Source organism: Harmonia axyridis, chromosome 3 (assembly GCF_914767665.1).
Source record: "Harmonia axyridis chromosome 3, icHarAxyr1.1, whole genome shotgun sequence".
NCBI classification, from domain to species: domain Eukaryota; kingdom Metazoa; phylum Arthropoda; class Insecta; order Coleoptera; family Coccinellidae; genus Harmonia; species Harmonia axyridis.
The window spans coordinates 30,676,002-30,702,969 of record NC_059503.1 but is presented as its reverse complement, the minus strand read 5'-3'; the positions used below and the strand labels follow the sequence as shown (position 1 = coordinate 30,702,969).

Genomic DNA, 26,968 nt, shown 5'->3' with positions numbered 1-26,968 from the left:
TATACTTTGATGTTTTACAATGATATTGACTGTGAAAAAATTAAATTTAATATTCTCAAATACACCTAATACTTTTCATCGATAAACGTATAAAGGAACATAAAATGATAGAAACTGGTACTCGTTAATATTGAAATTCTATGCGGTGCACGCGCACTTCTATATTTTACCTGAGCCCCTAGTTCTCAGTTAAAAGTTGACCTGCTTGTGTTAGTTCTTAGGAAACGCGCATAAACGCCCCCATTGATTTGTTAGCGTTCAATTCTTAGTTCTTGGTTTAGTCTTAGTTCTTAGGAGTGGTGCTTAAATCCACCATTACTGCGTTCGGTATATGCCACACGGTTCGCACCATAGAGAAATGAAAGATCTTTATTTGTCTATGGTTCGCACCATTTCCACCTCAAGCTCCCTAAGCGTTCCTCAAATCACACCGTCTGCACTGTTCTGCTTTCGGTAAATGTTAACCGATTACACCGGTGCTCAACCTTTCACACCGTCTAGATAGGCGGAAAACGGTGCGAACTGTGGACCATAGATCACAATAATATTAACATGAAAACGAACAAAATAAGTAAGCCGAATTCTGTGGGATAGGAATTTTTGATTTCGAGGTTATATCGAACACAGACAAGTTTTATATTCGGGACAATACAAATGAAAATTGGAGTCTTCTCAAAATGAAATGAATATATCTTTATAGAGCAGATTGAACTGGGAATTACAGATATTAGAATTCATGACTTTTTTGATTATATTAAATTTCTCTTGAAATCCGGTAGATCGTATTTAGCTTTGAATCAAGAAATTAGAAATTAAGGATTGGTTTGAAAATAAGTACATGCATTGGTTGTCTTTGAGCACCATGCATGAATCTGAGACTTTTGGAAAAAAAACTACTTTTTCTCTTCTAATTGGTTCTACGAATCATTATGCATATTTTTGATGTCATCAAAATTTCCAACTTCTTTATTAAGAATATCTTCAGTATTATCTCCTTCCAAGATGAACACATTATGTAGAATACATCCTGATACCATGAGGAGCCAAATTAAATCTAGTCTGATCATACCCAATAGACGAATCAATAAAAGCGCTACGCCACCTGGTGACAATCAGAGTTACTGAAAATGTTGACATGGTTCTTGCCTCAGAGGTAGTCAGTCCTTTTCATTCCTCTGAGGTTCTTGCATTCTGCTTTGTGTTTGTGTGATATTCTACAAATTTTTAAATCATTTTAAAGGTTATGAGAGATTCGAATCACTATTGTTCATTTCCTCGGTGTTCTTCCTGGGAAAAACAAAGTTCAAATATTAATTTCCATGCTTTTTCTCAAACTGGTAATAACTATCATGTTTGTGTGGAAGGGAAATTAGGGAGTAAAGTGCTGATAGATCGACAAAAAGCTTGGCAACTGAAATTCAAAATCGGTAAACCAGTGACATGAGATTTAAAAGTATATTCCCTGCATTTTATCGAGGTAAGCACGGATTATACATGAAATTTTAGGTTATATTCATGGTGATAATCGTTTACAGATTCCAGTTCTACACAAAGAAAGTTTTTGAAAAAGACTGATGTGCCTTCCAGAAATCTTCCTTATGGATCTACTACCACAAAGGAAGAACCTGAATGTTCTATTAGTAGATCTGAAAGATTCAGACAAAGAAGTATCAACAAAGAAAACTTGTTGAAGAATGCTCTTGTGAAGAAATCAAACCTGCTGTACAAACTTCTTCCCAAGTTGAAATCGAAGTTGCAGGTCTATTACAGCCTGATTAAAATGAGCCTAAAACTTTCAAAGAATTTTGAAGTGCAAATGAATACTCCTAAAGTTTTTTCTTTGTGTGACCTGATAACAACAGATAGTGCTCTAAACAGTTTTACTGGTCTCAATAATATAAAGTTATCAGATACAAAAGTAGAAGCATTACAATCTGTTTACAGTGATAAAAGATCACATCGTTCAACAATCAGCGTATTGTTTTAGTACTAACAAAATTGAAATGTGATCTTACATAATATGTGACATTATCTCTTTTTTTTTGGCATTTCACAAGAATTGTGCCAAAGATACATTTATGAAATGCTACCCATTTTGAGTAGAGTTCTGAGATGATTTTCCTAAAATACAGAAAAACATGCCAAAATGTTTTGAATGTTTTCACATATTAGAATTATTTGCAGAACACAGATTTTTAAGGAATTAGATTATTTGAAAATAATACAACATTTCCCAATTAGTAGCAGCAAATGGTCTAGTTGTTTATAAATTGATTTCTCAAAAAAATAATTTATAATAGTTAATCAAAAGATCATGCTGAATTTTTTATTTTGAAGTCTTCAAAACTAATGTACCTTTACACAATATTGGAAAAATTCCTTAGAAATAGGACATGTACTATGAAATTCTAAATATTTTTTCCAAGGCATACTGATGATAATAATAATAATAATAAATCGGCTTTATTCAACAAATGTACATACATTTGCAACGAAAAGGCGAAGATTAGCTAAAGCTACTCTTAAACTCTTAACCTTTTCAGTTTACAAGATAAAAAAAAAAACAATACTTCTCTACTCTTTTATTTCAGAATAGTGGTATAATATGCGGAATATATTTTCAAGATGAATTACTGAATGAAATGAATGCATTTCATAAGTGAAATATTTTCAATTGAATTTTCATTAGTCAAACCATAATATAATTGGATAAATAGGTATCAATATGATTAGTTTTAAAAAGCATAGTTATATATAAATTTATTTCATTTATTATATATTTAAATAAATAAAAAAGGACATATGACTTTCTGTAGTATCCCTAAAAATATTCAGTACATTAGCATTTGTAATATTTTATTGGGACTGTAATAATTTAAGGGTAACGTGGTATGATCAATTCGGACAATGTCAACATTTATAGTTCTACGTCTGCTCACCTTGGCGCTGCATTCTTAATTTCAGATGCCTATTTCAATCGACGAAATTGTTCTTTTTTTATCACAAAACACATTTATTATTCGATACCATCATCGTTCAACATGCTCGCTCCTCAGGTGATGTATCATTCTTTCACACCTTACACCGCACGCTCTGCACCGGTGTGGATTTGCCGAAATATGCGACGCATTGAACTAATAACACATGTCTATGCTTCTATTTTGGTGTTAGGAATGGAAACGCGCATTAGAGAGAAATAGAGCTAATACGCATTGCACTAGTTTGACAAAGATGAACAATCGGAGTCCACGTGATACGGGGCAAAACATCGGGTTTTTGAACCGGAGTTACGGTCGCCACAGGATAATTTGTAATTTTTGAATATCATAGGTACTTTAGGAGAATTAAATCATGATATTCATATTAAGACTTCCTAATTCGATAATTCAACATTACTACTTCTGCAATATTGCTTAAAATTATCGATTTATTCATTAAAATTCCTCTTGGTAAAATACAAATTTGGACAAAATATTTTTTTAAATTGGAAACGTCGATAAAATTACTTTTTCAATTCTTATTGAATTTTGCAAATGATATAAATTCACACAAGATGTTGGTAAATGCGAATAAAAATCGCATAAAACAATTGTTAACATAATGAATGAATATGGTAGGAAAGTGAAGGGATTTGAAAAAAAATACAAATTCAACAGAGTTAATTTAATGAAGATTTAAAAAATTAATACATCAGATTTTGAGATTTAATGTACCGTATTAAAAATTTTAAAATATTAGTTATTGTCCTTTGAAAGGAATTAATTTTGTGTACTTTTGTCGAATATGCTCTTCATTTTCAAGAGTAGATTTACTTTTGTGATGTTTTCTTAAAGTAATAATAATCTTCATTCTGAGGAATAACCTGAATACATAAATAAGCAAATTATTAAAATTTTTTATGTCAAAAATCTAGAATCGGTGAGCGCTATGCTATATATGCAATAAATACTCTTCCACTGTATATGGTTCTAGGTCCATCAGCAACGTATGGACTTCTTTTTTAAACCTATTAATAGGACCAGCTATTTTATTTTATCTGGCAATCTGTTGAACAACTTTAAACAGCTATACAGGGCAGTCTTTTTCGTCATTGTTAGGTAATGGATTGGGTATGAATAGTTGTTTTAGTTCCATAAAAATGTTGGGGTTCATATTCCGTAATAAGTTCCCTATTCTTATAGAACATCAAGCATTCCTGGATGTACACTCCACTCAGGGTCAGGATTTTTGCTCTTCTAAAATACCCTCTGCATGAATCTCTGTATCCTATTCCTGCCATGATTCTAATGACCCGTTTTTGCACGACAAAGATTTGTTCATTGTCTCTGCTATTTCCATAAAAAAGTATCCCACAGCGGAAGACTGATTCGAAGTCAACATGGTATACCATTTTAATCGTTGTTTCATCTACATATCTCCTCAGAATACGTACCTATGCAGTAGCTTACCCTATTCAATTTCTCAATAGTCCTCTCAACATGGCAGTTGCAGCTCAGACAGCAATCAAGAGTCATACCCAAAAATTTGGTGCTAGTAAAATACACTTTCAAGATAGAGCCTTTTATCATCACTAGGTTCATTTTGATCTTCCATAGTCTTCATAGGTCTTTTTCTATGAGATCTAGGTAAGGAAGTCTTCTTTTTCAAATGTTCTGGAAAATCAATATATTGAGGGAATGCAACCTTCTCTGAGTTTTATCTGTCCAAAATCATGCACAATATCACTGTCAATAAAATGTTTACTGCATAACGAAGTGAATTTTGACGGCTGGAATTTTTTTTTTTCATAGCTAACGACCACTGAGATCTCAATTTTGAATCACTGGGAAATCTGTAGAATTAAGTATGTAAGTACTGCATAATATATTTACGTATTATTTCTGCGAAAGTACTTACGAGAAAAAATATATTCCACTACCTTTCTTGAACCTTTCCGTACAATTATTAGTCCGGTCAATTTAGACCAAAAAATGAGAGTGAAGTTACATAAAGTCCCAACAAGCTGAATTTCAGTGGAATTGTTCAAAATATAATTATAAACAATGTCTAGAAGTTCCCCATCATTCCCCTGTAAGGAAAAAATTTAATTCAAGGTCAAAGGTCAAAAAAATTAGTTTTTCGCGATTTTCAGCAAAACGGTGAGTTTTATCATAAAAGTACCTCAGACAAAAATTGTAGATCATAAAATTATCTATAAAAAATGTATCAATACTTTTTTTCTTACGAGCCACCGTTTCTGAGATATAACGATTCAAAAAGTTATAAAAGTTGTTATCGTCATAATATGCATGAGTACGCCACGTATATACATCTAGAGTTGTAATATTCTATATAATATATTTATTATTATTATTTGATGGCTATGACGATTGCACGAGAAATATCAAAGCTGCAGAACAACGAATGGAGGATTCGTTTGACTCCGACGAAGTATCATGCGATACATCGGTATTGACGCAATTTACTTGCATCCAAAATGAAGATGAAGAAGAAGCAGGAGAAGAAGAACAAGAATTTGAAACTTACGAATAAGACGAATAAACTTCAACACTTTTTTTTCATTTTCATCGCTTTTATCTTTCCCAATCTTTGAAAATTTTCGTTATTTTGCGATAGTTTTACATTAAACAGGATCACAACTGACCCGTGGAGTAGGCCTACTGGGGAAACCACGTTGAAAAAACGCGCTAAGTAAACTACCTCATAGGTGGCGTGGAAACGTGTGCATATTATGACGATAACAACTTTTATAACTTTTTGAATCGTTATATCTCAGAAACGGTGGCTCGTAAGAAAAAAAGTATTGATACTTTTTTTTATAGATAATTTTATGATCTACAATTTTTGTCTAAGGTATTTTTATGATAGAACTTACCGTTTTGCTGAAAATCGCGAAAAACTCATTTTTTGACATTTGACCTTGAATTAAATTTTTTCCTCACAGAGGAATGATGGGGAACTTCTAGACATTGTTTATAATTATGTTTTGAACAACTTCACAGAAATTCAGCTTGTTGGGACTTTATGTAACTTCGAATGTCTAAATTGACCGGACTATATACAGAACAGGATTTAACCATGATGAAAAATAAAAAATATGATCCTAATAATCTTAAATTGTTGCATACGGAACAAAATATGTTCATCAGCAGTGATATTTAGCCACTGCAGGCAATGTTTTGCCCCTTTACAGCTGATTATTGTCCATCTCATTCACGTTACCGTAAGTCTCTCTCTAGACTCCTTCCATGGTTTTATTAATTCTATGATGCGACGTAGTGTAAAGAAGAAGAAAAATATTCAATGAATATAAAATTGAATTGCAGGTTATGTATAATAAAATTTCAAAGATGTTTTAATGGCGTTGTTTATACTGTATTCAATAACATTTTAAGTGTGCTTATACTGCGACTTTTGTGTTTATATGATAGTAAATTGACGAAAATTCAACTTAGTGAATTATCACACTTCAATTGAACAGGTTATCAAGAAATTCGGCTATGTTCTAAACGTTAGGACTGTTCAAATAGAGGTGATTATATTGTTTATATCTTTTATGGTGGTTATTTGTATATTTCTGTTTATCCTTAATATTTATTCTTATATTTTTTATAGGTAATTGTTCTAACGCTGATAGTATGGATAGTAATATATTAATGGACAGGAATGTTTTTCTGCCAACTTTGGAACAAAATTGTCATATCAAAGAAACTAGTCCTTTGACACAAAAGGTCAGTAAATCATGGAAAAGGAGCTCATCTACAGAAGGTTCCATTGGAGTAAAAAATGAAATCTTCAAAATTCGAAAAACAAAATCATTATCGAACTTAGATATTATTGCTGAAATGGTGAGTTCTATAATTAATTGCTTCGATTTTTCTTGACAGATACATTTTTGATGAAGTTCTACTTGTAAATTTGATTAATTGGTATTTCTCATGGAGAAAACCATATGTAATGCATATTTTGTATGAGTTTTATATATTATGTTACATAGTAAGTAGTTAAACTTGGATGAATTGAAACAAGCTAATGTTATACGCAATAAAATACATATTCCATAGGTAAATTAATCACTCGCTTCTTGAGTTTTTATAACCGATGAAACAATAAGCATAACAAGGAAACGTTATTTTTCTTAATGTGTATAACCATCTTTGTCGATATAATAAGGATAAGGGCAATACGTTAGATTTCCTACAGTGCACAACCACTCATGTCTATATAATTTTTCTCTTGCTATAAATTGGCTACCAGTTTTTGAATTAATTCGAGATCTGAAATATATATAGTTAAAAAAAAAACTTAGTGAATTATATTGGGATTTTACATTTTTTAATATTCTTTTTTGTTTTTATTCAAGCTTTCAGCCTTGTTTTTCTCGGCTGGGTTATTTGTTTTTTCAGATTTTCAATTGTTCTGAGATTTATTTTATATTACACTTCTATGATCGCAACTGATGTGTGTGATATTAATAATAATAACATTTTTTTCTCTATTTCAGTGTCATAATGAGTTCATTACAGTTCTAAAAGCAGTGCTGGAATGAACTCATTACAGTATTGTTTTCGGTTATATTTTTCGTTTTGTGGTTATATTGACTGACATCCGAATTCCGATCCTATCAAATTTCAACATACTTCGAATGTCAATATAATATAATTTGGATCCAGTGAAATGATTTGCAACTTCATTTGCAATTTCTCTTGATACTGGTGGTGTTGGATCGATTTCTTCATACATAATTCACGAATTTAATGCGTAATTATAAATTATTTCAAAATTCGACACATACTATTCAAATTCTGTAAACTGTCAATTTTCGTAACAGTTACACAAACTGCCATTATACAATACAAAAATCACTAGGATGTATAATCTGAATTTTGCATTGAATCTCGACAATATTTCACAAAACTTGACTGAAATAGGGAAAATATTGTCTAATACTCTTGCAGAAGGCAATTCCAACACTCATTCCGATCCTTCGTCGCTCGTTTTCGAATTTGGCATGCGTGTTGTAATGGAGCCCATTCTGCAACTTGTTTTAGAATATACTGCTCCTATTCAAAGATTCCTCTGAATATGGGATCTCTGCATGGTCTATCTTCTTGCAATCATATATGTAATATGCAAACATTGCCATTCTAAATGAGAATGCTGTATCTGAAATTTTTACTTTTGGGGTTTTCGTTTTTATAGGGGTCCTTGGAGACATTTTTTAGCTAATTTGAGTTAGATTATCTTGTTAACTTAATAATACAACAATTCAACTATGTCATAAGCTAATAAAAACGTACCTAAGAAAACAACAAAAGAGAACATTTCAGATACAACAGTTTGGTTAAGCATGGCAGAACAAGAGATGAGTTCTTTTGCCTCCACTTTACCTACCTCCAATTTAGGAACAGCTTGTATAATTAATTGATTAGTAACTGGACAGTTGGAGTGTTCATACAAAGATACCTTTGGAAGCAGAATAGCTAGTTATGAAGAAAAAATGCATGAAACTGATGTTTATTTAACTTTTAATTATGCTCATCGTAATTATTTTATTAATACATATAATGCAATATGATGAATTGCTTTTGTTTTTATAAATATTAAATTCCAGACCGCTGTTTGTCAAACTAAAGTTACGAAGCAAGTTAGATGAAATATCAAAAATCGCTTCGAATTTACTGGTGGATTCCCAGAGTATCATTTGTGATATTGTCTATTTTTGTAGTATTGCTAGATCAATCGGTGATTCTGGAATATATCTCGTGCAAACGAAAATATATACAAATTATGATTAAACTAAATAATAACTTCAATTTTTTTGGGGGTCCCCTTCAGGCGGGAGGCCCTAGATGACAATGCTGACGCCTAATACCGCTCCTGCCATTGCTACTGATCAAGAAACTAATATAACTATAATTCATTTAATTTTTTTTTTTAGGATTGTTCAGAATTTCCATTAAATAGAAATCAGGATGAAGAAAAATTGGACACCCCTGAAAACTCTTCAATAATTAATAATGGTTTCAAAAATTCTGATGAAAAAAAAATTGAAGAAAAGGATGAAAATGTGGTAGAAGCACATCAAGAGGATGAAAAATTTTCAGTCTTCTCAGAGAAAGTTGTAATGTCGAAAAGTCTATATTCCCATGGTGAAGATCATAAAGATAATAAGGTAATTTATTGTTTAACTGCTTTGCATGTTCTCATTTCTAAATAATGCTGAACGGGGTCAATGGCAGGCTTCCCCAAGCCCCTCAGCAAGTAAAGATTGGAGCATCTAAGAAGCAGTACCTAGACTTGGACCTCTATGCATTTGCACCAGTTGCCAATATAGTATTTCACTTCTGATGTCTCAGGCCGAACCAGTAAAAACACATTTTTTGTAAAAAATTCTACTTGATTCTTCAACTTAGTCAACTTCAAGAGTGATACTTGTACTCCAATGCTCCTCTAACTTATACCTCTTCTATAGTAAGATTTGTCATTGCTTTCTAAATATGCTTTAATCTCAGCAATCACTTCTTTATCAGAGCCAAATTTCTTTCCCTGATGATTTGAGGTCTGTCAGTCTGAGGGCGAGGTCTGGAGATTGAGCGGGTTGTCGAGCAATGTGAAGTGCAATTCGTTCAATTTTACCATGGATTTTATTGATTTGTCTCAAGGAACTTTGTCTTGGCAAAAGAGAATTTTTTCTTTTGCATATGAGATTGTATTTTTTCTAATTTCTGCACTCAATTGATACAATAACTTAATGTAATATTCAGTGTTGATGGGTTAACCTTTGTCAAGATCGTCAGTGAACAATATACCATGCATGTCTCAAAATGGACTTGCCTTACACTAACCAACTTATGTTTGAGATTTTGATCGCTTTGGACGGCTTTCACCAACTGCTTTCCCCTCAGCAGGTGCTCTCTTTGACTTGAAAGGAGTATAGTGATGAATCCATGTTTCATTAATTGTCACATATCGAAAATCCTGTTTATTCTGCTGGAATCGACAATACGTTTCTGCTTTTGATCAGGGCTGAGCAAGCGTTATTATATATAATCTATATCCATTTTACCTTTCAGTGTTAGGGTTTGATATAAAAATACATTCCAATAAATAAAACTTGAACTATGATCTAATGAATTTCTTCCATTCTGCTAACTCTTTTGCTTCTTTTAGGTTCTTTCCTCTCCTCTGTATTTCTCTCATTATTGCCCCATCCCAAGTCTGTTGTGGTCTTCCTCTTTTTGGCTTCTTTTCTATTCTCGCCTCTCATACCTTTTCAACTTGTCTATCATCTTCCATACGCTGTAAGTGTCCCCACCATCCCATCTGTCTCTCTCTCCTACATATGATTCTAGTGAATTCACCTCCAGCTCTTCGCTCTTGTAATTCCCTTTATTCCCCTCAAAAGTTTCATCTCCATTGTCTGTAGGTGACTTTTAGTTCTTCTCCTTGTGTTCCATGATTCGCATCCGTATTTCAGAACAGGTCTGAATGTTGTTTTATGTACTGTCATCTTCGTTTTATTGCTAATTTCCTTCTTCCTCAAGAATTTCCTATTCAATGGATGATATAGTTTACCCGCTTTGTCGATTCTATCTCCTATGTCAGGTTCTTGTTTTCCATTGTTGTCGATTTTTACCCCCAGATATGTGAATTGTTGTTCTTGTCCAATTGCTAGCATTATTCCGAGCACCAATTTCGAGAAAAGCTCTCCCATGAACAAATATTCCGCAAAATAGTGAATACAGTGCCTTCTGATATCTTCAACTCTAACGCTCTTCACGCAACTTCAATTTACGATCGCTCAAAACTATTTCGAAACCTTTGTTTATGTTTTCTGAAACAAATACCGATTTCAGGCATTGTCGATGGTTCTTCACGTTCAAAGTCAGCATTCTTCCTTTTAGCCGTTGTTGTCCATGAAGCAGAGTATGAATAATACTTTTCATCCATTGCTCTACTTGAACAGTATTTTTTCCCATCAAAATAAAATATTTTGTTGATACACAAAACTTGTTTTATCCATTTTTCAAACATCAAATGTAGCGTCACTTATAAATACAGACTCTCCCAAAATTTTGATACACATCTTTTGAAATTGGGTACCTACAAGAAAAAAAAGTGGTGTGCAATCTGTGCGCCAGTCCCAGGATTTCTAAGTGACGTGGTACTGCAGAATATAAACTGAATATAAATACCATGAAAACAAATTATAAATTGGAATTAGATAATATGTGAAAAATTATGATTATTTCTTATAATGATTATATAATAATTCTATCTAAGTTTATATAATAATGTTTTTCACTACTTGCTTTCATTCATATTAATACTATTTTTACAGGAAGAAATGGGGCGATGTTTGAATTTCATTGAGAGAGACTTGATGAGAATGATAATTAGAGTGAACAATAAAAGATATAAGGTTGATGAATGCCAAATTCTTCTGACTCCATTGACAAATGATGATTCAAAGGAGGTTAGCGTAGTGTCCATCAAAAACAATGATATTTATTGTGAAGAGCCAACTATTAGAGATTTTCTACTGGAAGGTCAGAAGTCTTACAAGTAAGTTGGATAAGATAATATATTTCAGTTATATCCAACAATTGTTCAATGTTTTTTATCCCAGCACTCCTAGTCCTCTGAATAGGATTTGTGGCAACTATGCAGTGCATCAATTTATATTATTTTGAAAAATATTATCTATAGACCTCAGTATTTATTTAAGTAATTATTATACAAATTAAGGAAAAATTAAAAAAATCAGCAAACACAAGTTGATATAAAATGCAAAGGATAAAAAAGCAGCAGAAAAATTTTGGGACAAAATTATTAGTGAGGGGGCATTTAGAATTTATTATATTCATATAATTATAAAAAATTGTTCATGATTCGGAGAATCTTCAACAAAATATAAAAATAGAATAGTTCACCAAGGAAAAACAACAAATAAAATGGATTCCAATGTAAATGCGACAAATTTCATCTGATTCAGTCAATTTGATACATTGATCTCCTTATAAGATTTTTTTTCATTGCAGGGATAAATTGATAAAAGAATTGGGAGTTGAAAGGGAAATCGAATATGTTTCTGTTGATAGCCATCCATCAAGTTTATGCAGTTCTAGAAGTATTGATATGACGAATAGTAAGTTATATATATATATATATATTTTTTTTTTCTATATCTATCTTCCATTTTTCTTATTTTGACAGTTGTTTTCCTATGTTCTTTTCACTCATGGTCTTGTTGATGTTCCATAAGAAATTTTTTCTTGTTTTTCCGCTTTTCACTAATTTTGCGAACATGCTATACCATGTTAGTTATTTCTATTTCATTTTTTGCTCTGTCGTGAGATTATGCGTGATCAGCCAAGCATAGATTTAGACTGTGTTTTTTAAGTTCACAAAGAGTCAAACATAATTAGCTCGCCAAAAACTCGAATTAATTTGCACAGGTGCAGCCAGTCGAATACACTATGAATATAGTCTTTGACATATTCATTTGTTCTCCGTCCTGGTCTTGATATTCTTACTGTTTGGGAATCTCAATTACCGAATTTGTAATAGTTTTTATTTAATTTTTTTCCTTATTTTCAAGAGCCAAATTAAATTATTTTTCAATTGTTCAAATTAAAATTTCACGGGTACTGCAGGGTGCACATCTGAAAGGTCAGCATCTGATGTCTGTGCGGACATATGGGACATTCTTACTTCGGAAATACGTTTACCTTATAGTGCTATCGAAATTCTTCATCTTCATCAATGAAAAACCTATTTGAAATTCAATTAAGTGCTGTGGTTCAAGCAACTCTTACAGAAACCAGAATTTCCAGGAATCAAAATAGTGGCAAGGTAATCAGTTGCTCTTGGAAACGATACATTTTTCGTTACGCGTTTTCGGAGATATACTTGCTGGTTCATTATTTTTACTTAAAAAAACCAGCATTATTTCCAACGTTTACACCTACTTGTTTTTCGTGATGGATCCATTTTCATAGCCATTTTTTAATCATTTTGACATATATGGTTTTTCTTCTTTCCATTTGATATATTAATATTTTAACAGTTACTCCCCAATCTTGATGTTATTCCTACAACTTCTGTATTGTTGATTTTAAACCTTCTTCTGACTATTATTATTATTATTTGAACTGGGGTCGTTTTGCTTCGGTGAGCCTTCCGGGAACTGCGACAATGCAGATCTTTTGTTCACTACCCTACTCATTCATAGAAACCCAGGGAGGTCGTCAACGACGTTAATAAAATTGACAACCTCCCTAGGGGCCTTGGCCATTACCTCTCTGGTATCCAGGACCGGCTTGCCCATGAATGGTTCTTAGGCCAGCCAGCTCTGGACACTTGCATATCAAGTGTTCAGAAGTTTCTACTTCCCATCCACAGAGCCTGCAAATCTCGTCTGCTGACTTTCCCATACGGTACAAATGATGTTTGTACCGACAGTGCCCCGTCAGCAGTCCCACCATCACCCGAAACTCCGCTCGCGACAGCTTCAGGAGTTTTCGGTGTAAGTAGGTGAAATCTTCACGAATTTCTTTGCCTGAGCAAGTCTAGGAGTGTTAGTCCAGTGGATTGTCCTACTGTTCAACTCCCATAGCTGGACCGCAGCTTGATGTTATCTTGATGTTATTCCTACAACTTCTGTATTGTTGATTTTAAACCTTCTTCTGACTATAACTATTTATCAGTGAATTGGAACCTATATAATGTTAAGTTTTCTCATTTGAAGCCTGTTTTACTATGGTCCATTCAGGAATTATTGACATCGAAGTAAGCCTTGAACAGCCCGACTGCTGTTCTGGTTACAAAATCAAAAAAAATTGCTATGGTTTCATCATAGAAATAACAGTATATATTATTATTTTCATGATTTTTTTATCACAAAAATCCCAAATTTTTAACTTACGAAGGGAGGCATACAACATCATGATTTCATATAATGGAATTCAGCTTCTATAACGTAAATAAATAGTGGAATGCTATCATATTTCAAGGAATCCAATTGAGAGATATCTATTCCTTTAAGAGTCGCCCATGAAAAATCCCATTGAAGATCATTAAAACATGCATATTTCTTTTCGTCAAAGGCTCTTCAATAATTGTTGCATTTTTGATGGACACTGGATATCAACCTGCTTGTAAGATTTTAATCATATAACTTTTATGGATCATTTTAACTGTGGTAGCTAAACTAGTGGAGAAAACTGAAAAAACTGGTTGATAAATTTAAATAGTGTAGCTAAGTGAATGGAAGAAATGAAGTGAATAAATAACACATAAATAAAAATTAAAGAATCCATTTTGTATATGAAGAATTTTAACGTTGCAGTTGTACTGTAGTTTACAGAATTGGAACCAATTTAGCAGCCAGTTTGTAAAATACTTTTAAGTCACTATTTATTGAAACTGTTGAAAATGATTGATTAAACCTGTATGAAAAATATAGATATGATTTTTTCATTCAAGTATTCTATCTTTTATTGGAATGCTTTTATACCATTCGGTTATTCACCAAAGAATTTTTGAAATTCATCATCTGAGCTATGAATACATTTTATCGACAGAGAAGGTATCAATTTAACAACCCAATTATAGAATAATTCTCCATTCACAGATTTATAGTAATCCTTGTGATCATCACTGTCAAAACATCCAGCTAAAAATTCAGCATTCATAATAGTGTACCTTCTACCTTTACCCTTGAATATACTTGGCAAACCTTTTGGTTTCTTCTTTCTAGAGTCCATTTCAACTAACCAAGTTTTATCCGGATAAATGAATTTCACATTTTGTTGCAAATATTAACTAACTAATAACAATCTTTATTTCGAATGATCTTTACTTGAAAAACAAGTGAAATTGTGTCAACATGTAATAGTTATTTATAATACAAGTGCAGAAGGCATTGATATTCTTCCACGAGTTCAAAATTCAAAAACGAGCCACGAAGTGGCGAGTTTTGGAATGAACGAGTGATAGAATGAGCCTTCTGTATGAGTAGAGAGTGAGAGAGAAAACTTTATTGACTACACATCAAACGGCTATCGACCGAAACTGTATGAGTATTATACATTATTTTCTCTAATTCATTGCATTTTCATTGAAATTAATGAAATATTTCCATAAATATAATTTAGTGATTTTTGCATGGAAAAATGTTGGTTGGCAGAATTGATTATTTGACAGATAAAGCCGTGGCGGAAAGTTCGGAGTACCAACATAGAATAATAAAATATAACCATGAAAACTGTGCGTTTCTGATATATTCTCGCACGATTTTGTTCTACAAGATGTGGAAGAATGAACGGAATAACCACAGAATTAGAGAAAAAAATATTTCCTTCCCTGTATTTACTACAAAATAGTACTGTATTTATTATATTTTGATGATGTTGGTTTGAAGTTTTAATTTCCTCTTCTCGTGTATTTTCTGTATTCATGGAGAAAAATCGCACTCTTTCTTTGATTTATTTTCAGTTAGACTCGATGCCTCTTGAGCTGAATCATTTTTGTTTCAGATTCTTCTGCTTCACACCTTCCTGAGCGTTTGGATATCACCAATGAAAGCTCTCCTAAGGCAATTCAGCCTCCAAGTAAGAACATACTCAGCAATTTGATGTTGGAGGATTTGCCCGAAAACTTAATTCAAGAAATCCAGTTCATTAAGAAGGTATCTTCTCAAGGATCCGAATGTGGCGGACCTATTATACCCAGCATCCCGGGAATGAAAACAGTCCCACTTTACATTCCTCCTTCTACTGCGATAGCTGGCCACTTGTTTGTTCCTCGTACTGCTCAACCTTCCCGTCTATATTATCTCCCACAAGAAATGGTGTTAGAGGATGTGCAGAGAGCCATCAATAAAACATCTTCCAATTTGGAGCAATTTTTAAAGTCCTCATCAAGCTTTGTAGCTAAGAGTTCCACCTCTTCTCCCAACACTGGCCTTTTCCCTGTGAATGGCGCCCCACCAGTTAGGAAAAGGGGTAGGCCACCAGGTAGTAAAGGCTTAAAACGTAAATTTATGACAATGGAACATTCTGAGATCTCTCAAGTTACTGGTGTTCAAACTGGATGTAGCTACCAAAATAACAATGGCTGTAAGAAGCTTAAAAATGACTTGTAAGTATTATCGAGCATTGCATAGATTTGCAGAGCTCAACAAAAAAATTTGTTAACAAGAAGCTATATTTCTTATCATATATTTCATATTCCTCATCTCAATCACAGTTTTAACAATAATTTTTTATTTTCTTCTCGGAACTAGAAAATCTCGTGATGATCAGGATGAAGTTGAAGAACATGAGGAGGTCATGAGAGAAACCAGGATAGTACCTACCATGGTGGTATGCGACTATTGTGAAAAATCCTTCAAAGTAGGAACAAGTCATAAATGCTTTAAAAAGAAAGCATTGAAAAAGGATCAAAAAGTTTTGAACTGTGAAATATGCGACAGATCATTTTCCAAACAAGCACATTTGTCAAATCACATGAGATCACATAGGGAATATCTCAAAGCAACTGTTAAGTGCGAATTGGTATGTTCAATTTTCAATAGTAATTATTTAACTTCACTCTCATACTTATTGGAATTAAATAAAAAAACATTTCCCTGATAAATTGACTCCAATATGCTTAAAAAGTAAAACATTCTATTTCCGTTTATATTTAGATACCATACTCACCTGAAGAAGTCAAAATTTAATTTGCCGAAACAACGGTTGTGTAATCAATAAATATAAGCGGAAATGAAGTGTTTTACTTTTTAATCATATAAAGATAAATTTCTGTCAAGTAGAGACTGAAACAATCAAGAAATTAACTCCAATACTTAAATCGATTTTGTTTTTTGTCAATTTGATATTGATAAAAAAAGAATCGTTTTTTACAGTGATGAATTACTGCAGATTAATCATATAGAATTTACTTATTTCAGTGCAATAAAAGATTCAATAAAAAAGGAGAGATTGCTTTGCATAGAGCTGAGTATCACCCAGAAACTCTTCTGACGTATTCTTGCAATCAGTGTGATGAAAAATTCAATTCCTTACCTAAATTAGAGAAACACAAAAAAACTCATGCTAAGGATTTTATTAAATGGTGTTCCCACTGTAGTGCCAGCTTCGAATTAAATTATTTCAATCGTATCCATCAACACGAATGCGAAGGAAAGGTTTCAAGAGATGACACTAAAACAGATGGACATGACACAGTTATTTTGAAAAATACAGCTGTGAAAACTGTGGTGGTTGAAGAAGAAGATGATGATGAACTCGTTTTTGAAGAGGTAGTTCTACAGGAACATATAATGAAGTTAGAAGAGGAAGAAAATAATTCAAATATAATAATACGAGAAAGGACCGATTCTGAAAGTTCCGATCAGAGTTCAGAGTTTATATATGGACAGGAGGTTGTGATAGAAAATATTGAAAATGGATACACGAGGAATGACATTGCTATGGAAGAAATGGATATTTATGAATCTACGTAGATTCTGCAATTTTAATTATGTTTCAGTGAAGAATTTGAACATATTCTTTGTATATATTATGAAGGACTTGCTTTCATTGGAAAGTTGTACATAAACAGTTATGTATATTTGATTATATTATTTCTGAAAAAAAAAAAATGTAATTTTTTAATAGCTATTTTCATATTGATAATTTCAAATTAAAATCATCAATTTTATTGATTCTATTTTTTCCCACCTCTAAATTCTTTAAACAATTATTCAACTTTTTTCCATATGTACTATTATGGAATTGTAATATAAACTTTAAAAAAAAAAATCTTTTGGAAACGATCACCTAATTCATTAAATATATCATAAATTTTCAAATTGATAAGATCCATTCATACTGTTCAAAGGATTGAATATTAAATTTTCTTTCACAATGTTCAAAATAAATAATATTTCTCATGTTAATAGCTTTTGATATGTTGAATTACATCTGTTTAGATGTAAGAGAAGCTTGGAAAATGTAATATTAGCTCAAATTTCACATGAAATTATGAATATTGCTGCTTTCCAGCCACCGTTCGAAGCTTCCAAGCGTACCAGTGTGATCCTCGCGTTACCCCCGGACTAGTGTGAGAAAGAAGACCATTACTTTGCATAAACTACGAAACAGCTGTAGAACGCTGGTTTGTTTACGTTTAATTTGACAGTTTGATTTAGGCGCGTTCCACTCATAGCAAGGGCTCGACGCTCTAAGGCCGGCCATCCACGTACAGTTGAAACTGTCAGTTTCGACTGAACAGTTAAAACTGTCAGTCGAAACTCTACGTGAGTGGGTATTTCAGTCTCAGTTCAACTCGAATTTTTCAACTGAACAGTTCAACTGAGAGAAATGAAATTGTTCATATTTTTAACTGAAAGGTTTAACTGAACTGACAGTGTGTGGGGGTTCAACTGTGGAGTTCTCAGTTGATTTCGCGTCGAGCAAGGGTGCGCATCACAATGTCGCGTAAACATAACCAGATTATAGTCGATTTTATCGAACTATATAGGTCGGAACCTTGTTTATGGCAAGTGACATCGGCTGATTATCACGATCGCGCCAAAAAAGATGCGGCATACAGCAGACTGGCGAAAAAGTTGGAAGAAATGGAACCTGGTACGACCAAGAAATCGAGCGTCCTGTGGCTGTGGCTAAAAATCTCAGAGTAGCAGCTAATCTTTCATGTGGAGATATTGCAGTTCTCATGACTGTATCTTTTTTCACAATTAAAGGAAAAACCAACAATAGTAATTTTTGGTACACTGTTTCAGTCATGCGCAAATAATTGAGAAAATCTAATGGTTCTTCTCCTAATTCTCTCAATAAATTTATGTGTGAAGATAAATTTCTTTTTTGTAGCCACTGCTTGCACCACTGTTTATGCTTTCTCTTCTTTATTTTTGGTAAAATTGCAAAAATTAAACCGAGGACCGCCAGATCGTCGGACCTTCTCGAATCCATCATGGAACAAACTGAAGCTTTGAACTGCACATGTGTGCACATATCAGTTCACAGTTAAAACTGACAGTTTTAACTGTTCAGTCGAAACTGACAGTTTCAACTGTACGTGGATGGCCGGCCTAATGCGCCGAGCCCCGGGTGACAGGCATCTGACTGGAGAGTACTTATTAGGTCTATACCGTAGACTATAGACCAATAATTCGACCTCTTCCAAATTCACTTAGCTGGCGATAAATTCCGCGTACACGTGCTCTAGACATTTTAATAACAACTAAACGTCGACTTTGGATCTCCTCAAAAAGCTGGTTTGTCAAAAAACTTGCAAAAAACGACTACAATATTAAAGTAACAAAAATTGTTTACATAAAAAAACCCTCAACGTTTGTTTTCTCCAAATTCAATCACTTACTCCTCGTTACACTTTCTGTGTATTACCAGAAAAAATTTCAATTTTAAACTGCTCCTTCTGGGTGTTGCAGTTTCTTCGTCAATTAATATAGTACATAATATCAAATTAAATTCACGGCGTTCAGATAATTTTTCAATTTTGGAAAAAGTACCTCCCTGAGCGGGGCTCGAACCCGCAACCTCCGAATTACATATCCGATGCTCTAGCCGTTGAGCTACCGGGGAAGCTGAAGATTCTCCACAACGAGGAACCACTAATCCCAGAATTGAGTGTTAATACACCTTACGGGTTGATGAAATTGATGGAAAATAACATAATAACAACAGCGTCAGTGATCATTACGATTCATCTAACCTTTCTTCTCGCATCGTCGACATATCGCGACTTCAACTCGATTCAGATATCTGAATCTCGGGGAGGTACTTTTTCCAGAATTGAAAAATTGTCTGAGCGCCGAGAATTTAATTTGTTATTTATTAATATACAGACGTGAAACCAATTATTCATCTAGTATACATAATGAAAAACAAAGTCTAAAGTAGTTTTATCCAAGAATTCCTGCCTACCTTAGATCGGCCTCTAGATGATCCACCGGTAATCCTCAACTGCATGTCACCAAGGTTACAACACTACAGAGTCATCACTGAGTTCTCGACACTTCAAGTTATCCTCATTTTGATATGATTCGATCAATTCCATTATTTATTCAGAATTAGATTTTATTTCAAATGTGGCCATTGTAATATTTTCTTAGCTTTAATTATAAATCCATAATTAATGGGTTTTGGAGGCTAACCTCTTGTCTCTTCAGCAATGGACAATTGTTCATATGTTAATTGTATATCGTGTACAGGCTTCAGCCTCTGCGATTTATGTTTATGTCACAATAAACTATTATTATTATTTATATTCTGTATAAGAAGATGATACTTTTGTGTTTTTTTGCTATCATCAAAGATGTTTTCCTGAGTACTACTATTGGGAGTAAATATAAAATATGATCAATGATTCAAAAAAGTTTAGAAATGTTTCAATACTTCTAGTTAATAATGCTTAATAATAATAATAATCTTTATTGTTGACCCTTACAGTGATTGCAAGATATGATCTTCATTTTCAAAGCTCGGGAAAGTTAAAGATTGTTGAGCACATCTGTAATTAATTGAAGTGTTTCTGAAATCAGTGGATTAATTATTACCACATTTGGCGTTTATGTTGACATACAAAGTTTGTGATGTATCCCAAAGGTGTGTCCGATCAGGTGATTTTGGAGGTCAAAAAATCTGAGATATTTTTGTAATGGTTTAAAAACAAAAAGGCGCGAGATATTAGAGCAGAGCATTCATCCTACTGAAGCTAATTTTTTTAAATTTTTATTAAAGCTGATATGACATCTCATTGAATTCGTCTGATACAATCTTTGGAAAATTTTCTTGGTTTGTTTTCAATGTACAGGATTTATAGCCATGTTTCTTCAAAATATTTAATATTGCTTGGAGGGACATACATTGCAATCCCTGGGATGGATCCTTTATCGTCATGATAGAATTTATTATATACCTTGCAACCAAATTTTTTGAAATAATTATATATATTCAAAATTGTTCGAACAGAAGAAATTTGTTGACCAGACCAGGGTAAGCAGAAATAAATCACCCAATCACTTCATTCACGTTGTAAGCTTTCCAAAATCATTTAATAATAATATTGGACTTTCTCTGTTGTGAGTCAGATGGATCTGACATTCGGAATTCTTTATTCAATTCTTTGTAACACATATGACATCCTACATACTTGCCAGCACTGTATACAAAATATGAAGATAATATTGAACTTCAAAGTATCTTAATTGGTGAATGTTTTATTATTTTCTAGTACTGAATTTTATTTTAAAAAAATACCCTGACGTTCATAGATTTTCTGTTTGAGGGTTAAAGGGTTTACGGAGGGGAGAATCGAATTTGATAATGGATTCAGCAGCAGTGAGTCATAACTTATCTTTCGGCAGAAAATTCGAAAACTGCAGACATGTTACGACTACTTAAAAATTTGGGTAATTTTTTTCAATGTTCTCTTGAAATTTTCTATGATTCTGGTCAAACGATCAACATGAAATTTTGCACAAGGCTTGAAATTATCATTCTCTAAAATTTCAGGTTATAGGTCCTTCTGTTCAAAAGTGACGGTTGGCCGAACTGAATCGAATTTGTCATTAGTGAGTCAAAACTTATTGTTTGAGACCACTACTGACTTAAGAATTGAATATAACAGACATCAATTGGAAATGATACATTTTAAAATTTTTTTTTTGGGGAAATTCTTAAACTACCTACCTTGAATTTTCTGATAGACTGACCCATAAGATGACAGTGGTCATATTGAATCACTTCCTATGATTCCTCTCGATTTTGGCAATAGACTCCTGATATTGTGAATTTTATTATTTTAGGACCCATAAGTCCAAAAAGAGTAATATGCCTATTGGCATGTATGTTGCTCTCAATTGTAGTTTACAGGGTCAGCAACTAAGTTTCTATTTTGATGGCAGTTAACGGGTTAACTGGCATTTTTTTCATTTTAATGTTACCCTATCCTCATCTTGGACTCACTGTATTACACCCTTCAATTTTTTTTCAGAAAATCTGTCGAATCATTTCAAGATTATGATGAATATTGAAAAAGTAATAAATAAGATAAATTAAATTTTGTTTTTGTTCAAAAAAAGTCCTTGTTGTTTTCCCACACAGTTTCCTCTAATTCAGAATATCTATTCATATAAATTTCGCTTAATAATAATAATAATATTATTACATCAAAACACAATTTTTTGTATCAATTTGATTCATTTCTCCTACTAATTCAACTGGAGGCTGACCATAATCTTGAAGCTGAAATAAAATTTGAGTATTTTGTAGAAAAAAAAGTATTATTTGAACAACCTTAGTATTATTCAGAAGATCATAATATGTGTATACAGTGTGTTTTGGAAATGCGGTAAACATAAACCATAAATTGAGGTCGAAAGGTTTCGATCGCTTTAATTTGAAAGTTTTTATTAGTCTGCAATTAAACACTAGACTGATTTCAAACAGTTTTTGTATTTCCGTAACAGGGAATTGCTTTTTTAGGGTCACAAAAATGAAGAAATTTAATAGTATTCACATGAACACAGATTATCCTGTTCATCTGATATTAATGGAAATAGGTGAAGTCATTTATTTCCCTATGCTGATTTTTTCAATTTCAGAAATGTTATATGGTTGCAGTCAAAAAGAATAATGCAACTACAAAATTTGTAGATACTTCAAGATTCAATGAAATTAGAAATATAACTCATTATCAAAATAACATCTGTATATCCTGAACCCAGGCTCTGAGGAGATTCAAACATTTTGATATGATTCAACCTTGATGACCTCTGTTTATGATTTTCGTTTGTTCCTGAGACACCTTGTATATACATTATCTATTCTACTAAAAAAATTCAAACTTTACCCACCTTGATCATTAATTCTAAAACTTGCTCATATCTCTTCTTTTTCTCTTCCGAAGTGTCTGACTCTTGCTCCTTTTCTAATACAGAACATACTTGCCTAATCAATTTTTCTTGGGTTTCATACCTTTGGTAATCTTCCGCACTTAATTTTTCCTTATTGTTCTTTAACCAATCAGGAAACTGATCCAAAATCTCTTTAAGAGCAGGATAAAGTACCTACATAAGATAATAAAGGCTATTCATATCTTTAATTTAGCTTTAACAGATTTACCTCCTTTGACAGTAAACATTCCATCATATTCTGATTAAATGATGAAAACAATGCATTTGGATCACCTCCAGCCATTATATCATTTAATTTAGTCTGATCAAGACCCTGAGTTAGCTCTTGTACTGCTTGTGAAATAGTTTCTTCAAAATCAGGTAAGAGTTCACCACCATCTTGGTTCAAAAACACTTGACCATTAGCTAAATAGAAAATTTTCTTATTGAATTGATCATCAATATTATGAAAACTTTATTGATGAAATGATTGACTAGTACCTGTTATTTGTTTAATTACATCTTCAACGTTCTCCTGCGATACTGTAGGTGCATTCTGATTGAAGATTTTCATCATATCCGAATTATAACACTGTGTTAGTTGTTTAATGAGTTCCTCATTCCATTCAGTCTCTAGCTTGATATCTTCTGACTTTTGACTATTACTTGAACAGGATTCTGCTTCATCTTTTTTTTGTCCACAACTTGAGAAATCTTTTAGAGCACCTGCACATAATCATTTATTACCCTTCAGTTTAAAAATAAGATAAGTAGAATTCAAAAACCTAGGCCACACTAATCTTGATTATTTAGGATTTGAAGATATAATAGAATTTATGTAAGAAACAATTTTGTACAGCAAATGTGACTGCATTTTTATGAACTGATGGAATACCTCAATAATATACAATAAAAAATAGACTCCATAATATAATGTAATGAAAATTATCTACTTACTATCTAACAAATCCGCCAATTCTTTGTCTTCTTTTGTGTTCTTTAATTCCTGATTTTCTGCCATTTCTTCCTTCAAAAGTTTAATTCTAAAATAAGTTTTCTATTATAAATAGCTTATTTTTCAGCCACTGGTGACTGGAACGATGTTGTCGGTTAACCAAATTCGGAACTGTCATTAGAGAATATACAAGATTACTAATAGTCGGTATACCTAATAATCCTATTTGGGATTTAGATTGGGTTGAATATTTTTCAAAAAAGTAGTTTAAAAATATATTTTTTTAATAAAATGAAAAACCAAATAAGAATTTGGCAACGTCGGTATGGTCTTCTGTCACTTCGGTTCAGAGTTCAGATCAGATTGACAGATAAAAGACAATTTACGTGTCGATTTCATAGAGTTAGAATAATATAGGTAATAAGTTAGGTCTCTGGTTGATTTTAGACATACGAGTTCTCTAGCGACAGATGAGTGTACAAGGTCTCAGTAAATAAAGAATTCTATTTTTTCAAAAAAATTATTTTGTTTCACATAATTGATAATTCATATATTTAGGGAAATTCTTTGAAATCGTTTCTTCATCTAATACCTTTTCCAATTTTTACTGCACAAAATAATATTTATAACATTTTATGAGTCCGTGAAATTCTATTGATATATTTTTCATATTTAATGAGAAAATCGAATATTCTCCTTTTTTCCAGTTGACGTGGCGATATTTTGTGGATAAGAACTTCATGATGCTTTTTTGAGTAGAATAAGCTTATGTTGATTTTTTTCTTCACAAGTAAATTTTTGAAGAAAATTTCTTATTAGCTTCATATTCTTCAAACTAATAATTGTATTTATTCGTACTTCATTAAGTATTTCTAGTTCTTCAAGTTTAATAACTTTTCTTCAGAGATTTCTCAAATATTGATTTGAATTTAGAATTCGAAATCTTCCCGCGTTTATTTGCGAATTTCAGTACGAGTTGAATTCTGCAGGTGGCGCATATGTCCGATTCGCGAATTCAGTAGGCCAGCAGAACCGTGTCCGCGATTTTCTGCAAATTTCGCGATTCTAGTCGATTTTCTTGTGGAATTGAGCTGAATTTTGAAAAAAAAACATTCATAAAACGAGTGGGGACATGTGTGCCAATTGATAGGATTCATAATGAGGATTTTAACAACTCCTTGGCGAATTCTTAAGGTATGGCAAAATAAGTGACCTAGTTTTATGAAATCTATTCGAAATATAATTCTCTAACGTCTACAGACGAAGCGAATTAAAACGAAGGCTTTATATTGTTCCAAAATCCTTTTGGGATAGTGGAATGTTACCCCCTATATTCCTATATTGATATTTTCTGGAGCTTTATAGGTTATTTTTAGAAGGAATTTTTAGGGGTATACAGCGTGTTCTCGATGCTTGGGATCTGAATTTTTGGGCGTAAATTGCTCAAATGCTTTATTGAAGACAGTCACCAAGCCAGGCCTATATTTTCATATTTCTCGTCAACATTTTACATACCAGTGGGTATAACTGATGTTGATATTGTCGGAATTTAGTTATATAATAATAATAATTTATTCAATTTGAACACCAGGTTCATAAGACGATTATTTAATGCTCAGGCAAACGATTTTCTTGAAATTCTGTATTTGTTGGAAATTGAATTCTACTCCATAAAGCTTGCAATGGCTAAGCAATGGAGGATTTGACTGACTTGCCAACGGTTTTTAATAAATTCTCAGTGAGTTTTAATTGAAATCTCGAAGTGTTTATATATTATTAAAGTTATACAGTATAGTTTTCCTTCAAGCTCACCATTCACTGAGATTCTACCAATTGGAATAGGCTATTTAACACTAAAAAATATTGTTTTATCTCATGATACATACATACATAGCTCTGAGATACCTACCTAGCTATTTTTCTTGTGTTGTAACAAATCAAATTTGATTTGATTTTGTAATAGAATCAATTAATTTCGTTAATTAAGATGAATATTTCGTAACAATAAATGTTTTTTGTTATATATAATAAATACTTCATTACTGAAAATTAAATATATTTTTCTAAAGTTTATTAGCAGTCATATGCAACAAATTCTATGAGGTAATTAGATGGTAAAGGCATTTAATACCTTCCATTTATAATCAAATAATAACTCTTTGTTTTTCTTTTCATAATTGAATTAGAGGCAAACTTGTAATCAACCCCAATTGCAAAGTTCAAGAATTTTTGTCTATTATTGTAATCCCTTCATTTGTCAGTTATTTAATTGTTATTATTTTGGATACATAATCCCTAAGTATTGAGGCGATGCAGCCATTTTACAGGCTATTCAACACACCAGACCAGATCTAGACCCAATAGAACTTGTATCCCACCCCACCCAATGTAGTTCTAAAAATGGGATGCGTCCCCTAAGGCTTTAGACAAAGTTGCCCCATTGGATAGATATCTTTCTGTAATTTTTATGGTAAACTAAAAATGGACGGGTTTGTTATAGGGGTTTCAACAGAATCTACATTTTTGGCTTTAGAAATAATTCAATACAGGTGCGAGTAGAGAATTGGCTACTTGCTTAGGGTGCTCATACTTTTCAGGGGAATTGTATTGATTTTTCAACGAAAATGAGAAGTTAGAAGGGGCCGTTTTTTACATATGACTTTTATGCAGTCTTCGTAGAATGGGGGTTGAAAGGGAACTTCTTTTGAAAAGCAAGTATCACAGCCGTCCTTTGATCGTATAATTATTTCATCATATTCAGATTCGATGAGAATTTAAATAACTGTTTTGATTAAACAATTTTCATAGCTAGTGTTTCATATCACAATTAAATAAATATCTATGACATCATTTGTTCAGAGCTTTTTCACTGATCTGTATTCAATATTTGCCGCAGAATACATTTTGTTAATTCATAAAGTTTTAAGTACTTCGATTAATTTGGAAATAATAAAATATCGTGTGAGATTTTTTTTTGATAAAAACAATACTTGTCTGAACTATTGTAAATATCTGAAAAAAAACAACGTACCCAATTCATAATTCCAGTAATTTCGAATAAGTTGGTGGCATCTGCATGA

At 32.5% G+C, this 26,968-nt stretch overlaps 2 protein-coding genes across 6 annotated transcripts in view; one reads left to right on the top strand and one right to left on the bottom strand.

Moving 5' to 3' along the window:
- LOC123675148 overlaps window positions 1-17,712 on the top strand; it is a 31,359-nt gene extending 13,647 nt beyond the window's left edge. For 3 of the 4 annotated variants that reach the window (XM_045610431.1, XM_045610432.1, XM_045610429.1), the window contains 7 exons: window positions 6,616-6,848; window positions 8,942-9,175; window positions 11,345-11,568; window positions 12,045-12,151; window positions 15,543-16,146; window positions 16,286-16,562; window positions 16,961-17,712. In XM_045610431.1, the coding sequence (XP_045466387.1) occupies window positions 6,616-6,848; window positions 8,942-9,175; window positions 11,345-11,568; window positions 12,045-12,151; window positions 15,543-16,146; window positions 16,286-16,562; window positions 16,961-17,515 (2,234 nt within the window). In that variant the 3' untranslated portion in view covers window positions 17,516-17,712. The remainder of the gene's footprint in view (window positions 1-6,615; window positions 6,849-8,941; window positions 9,176-11,344; window positions 11,569-12,044; window positions 12,152-15,542; window positions 16,147-16,285; window positions 16,563-16,960) is intronic. The other variant, XM_045610430.1, reaches the window with a different exon arrangement.
- A 4,422-nt stretch (window positions 17,713-22,134) lies between these two features.
- LOC123675147 (peroxisomal biogenesis factor 19) lies at window positions 22,135-24,258 on the bottom strand. Of its 2 annotated transcripts, none has more exons than XM_045610428.1 (6): window positions 24,102-24,258; window positions 23,891-23,976; window positions 23,435-23,659; window positions 23,163-23,359; window positions 22,895-23,107; window positions 22,135-22,283 (listed from the first exon to the last, which is right to left on the bottom strand). In XM_045610428.1, the coding sequence occupies exons 2-6, from the start codon at window positions 23,952-23,954 to the stop codon at window positions 22,203-22,205; spliced, it is 780 nt and encodes a 259-aa protein (XP_045466384.1). In that variant the 5' UTR covers window positions 23,955-23,976; window positions 24,102-24,258; the 3' UTR covers window positions 22,135-22,202. The 2 variants fall into 2 exon arrangements, with proteins under 2 accessions (XP_045466384.1, XP_045466383.1); XM_045610427.1 differs by having other exon boundaries at window positions 23,891-24,018; window positions 24,102-24,249.
- Between the last annotated feature and the right edge of the window lie 2,710 nt (window positions 24,259-26,968).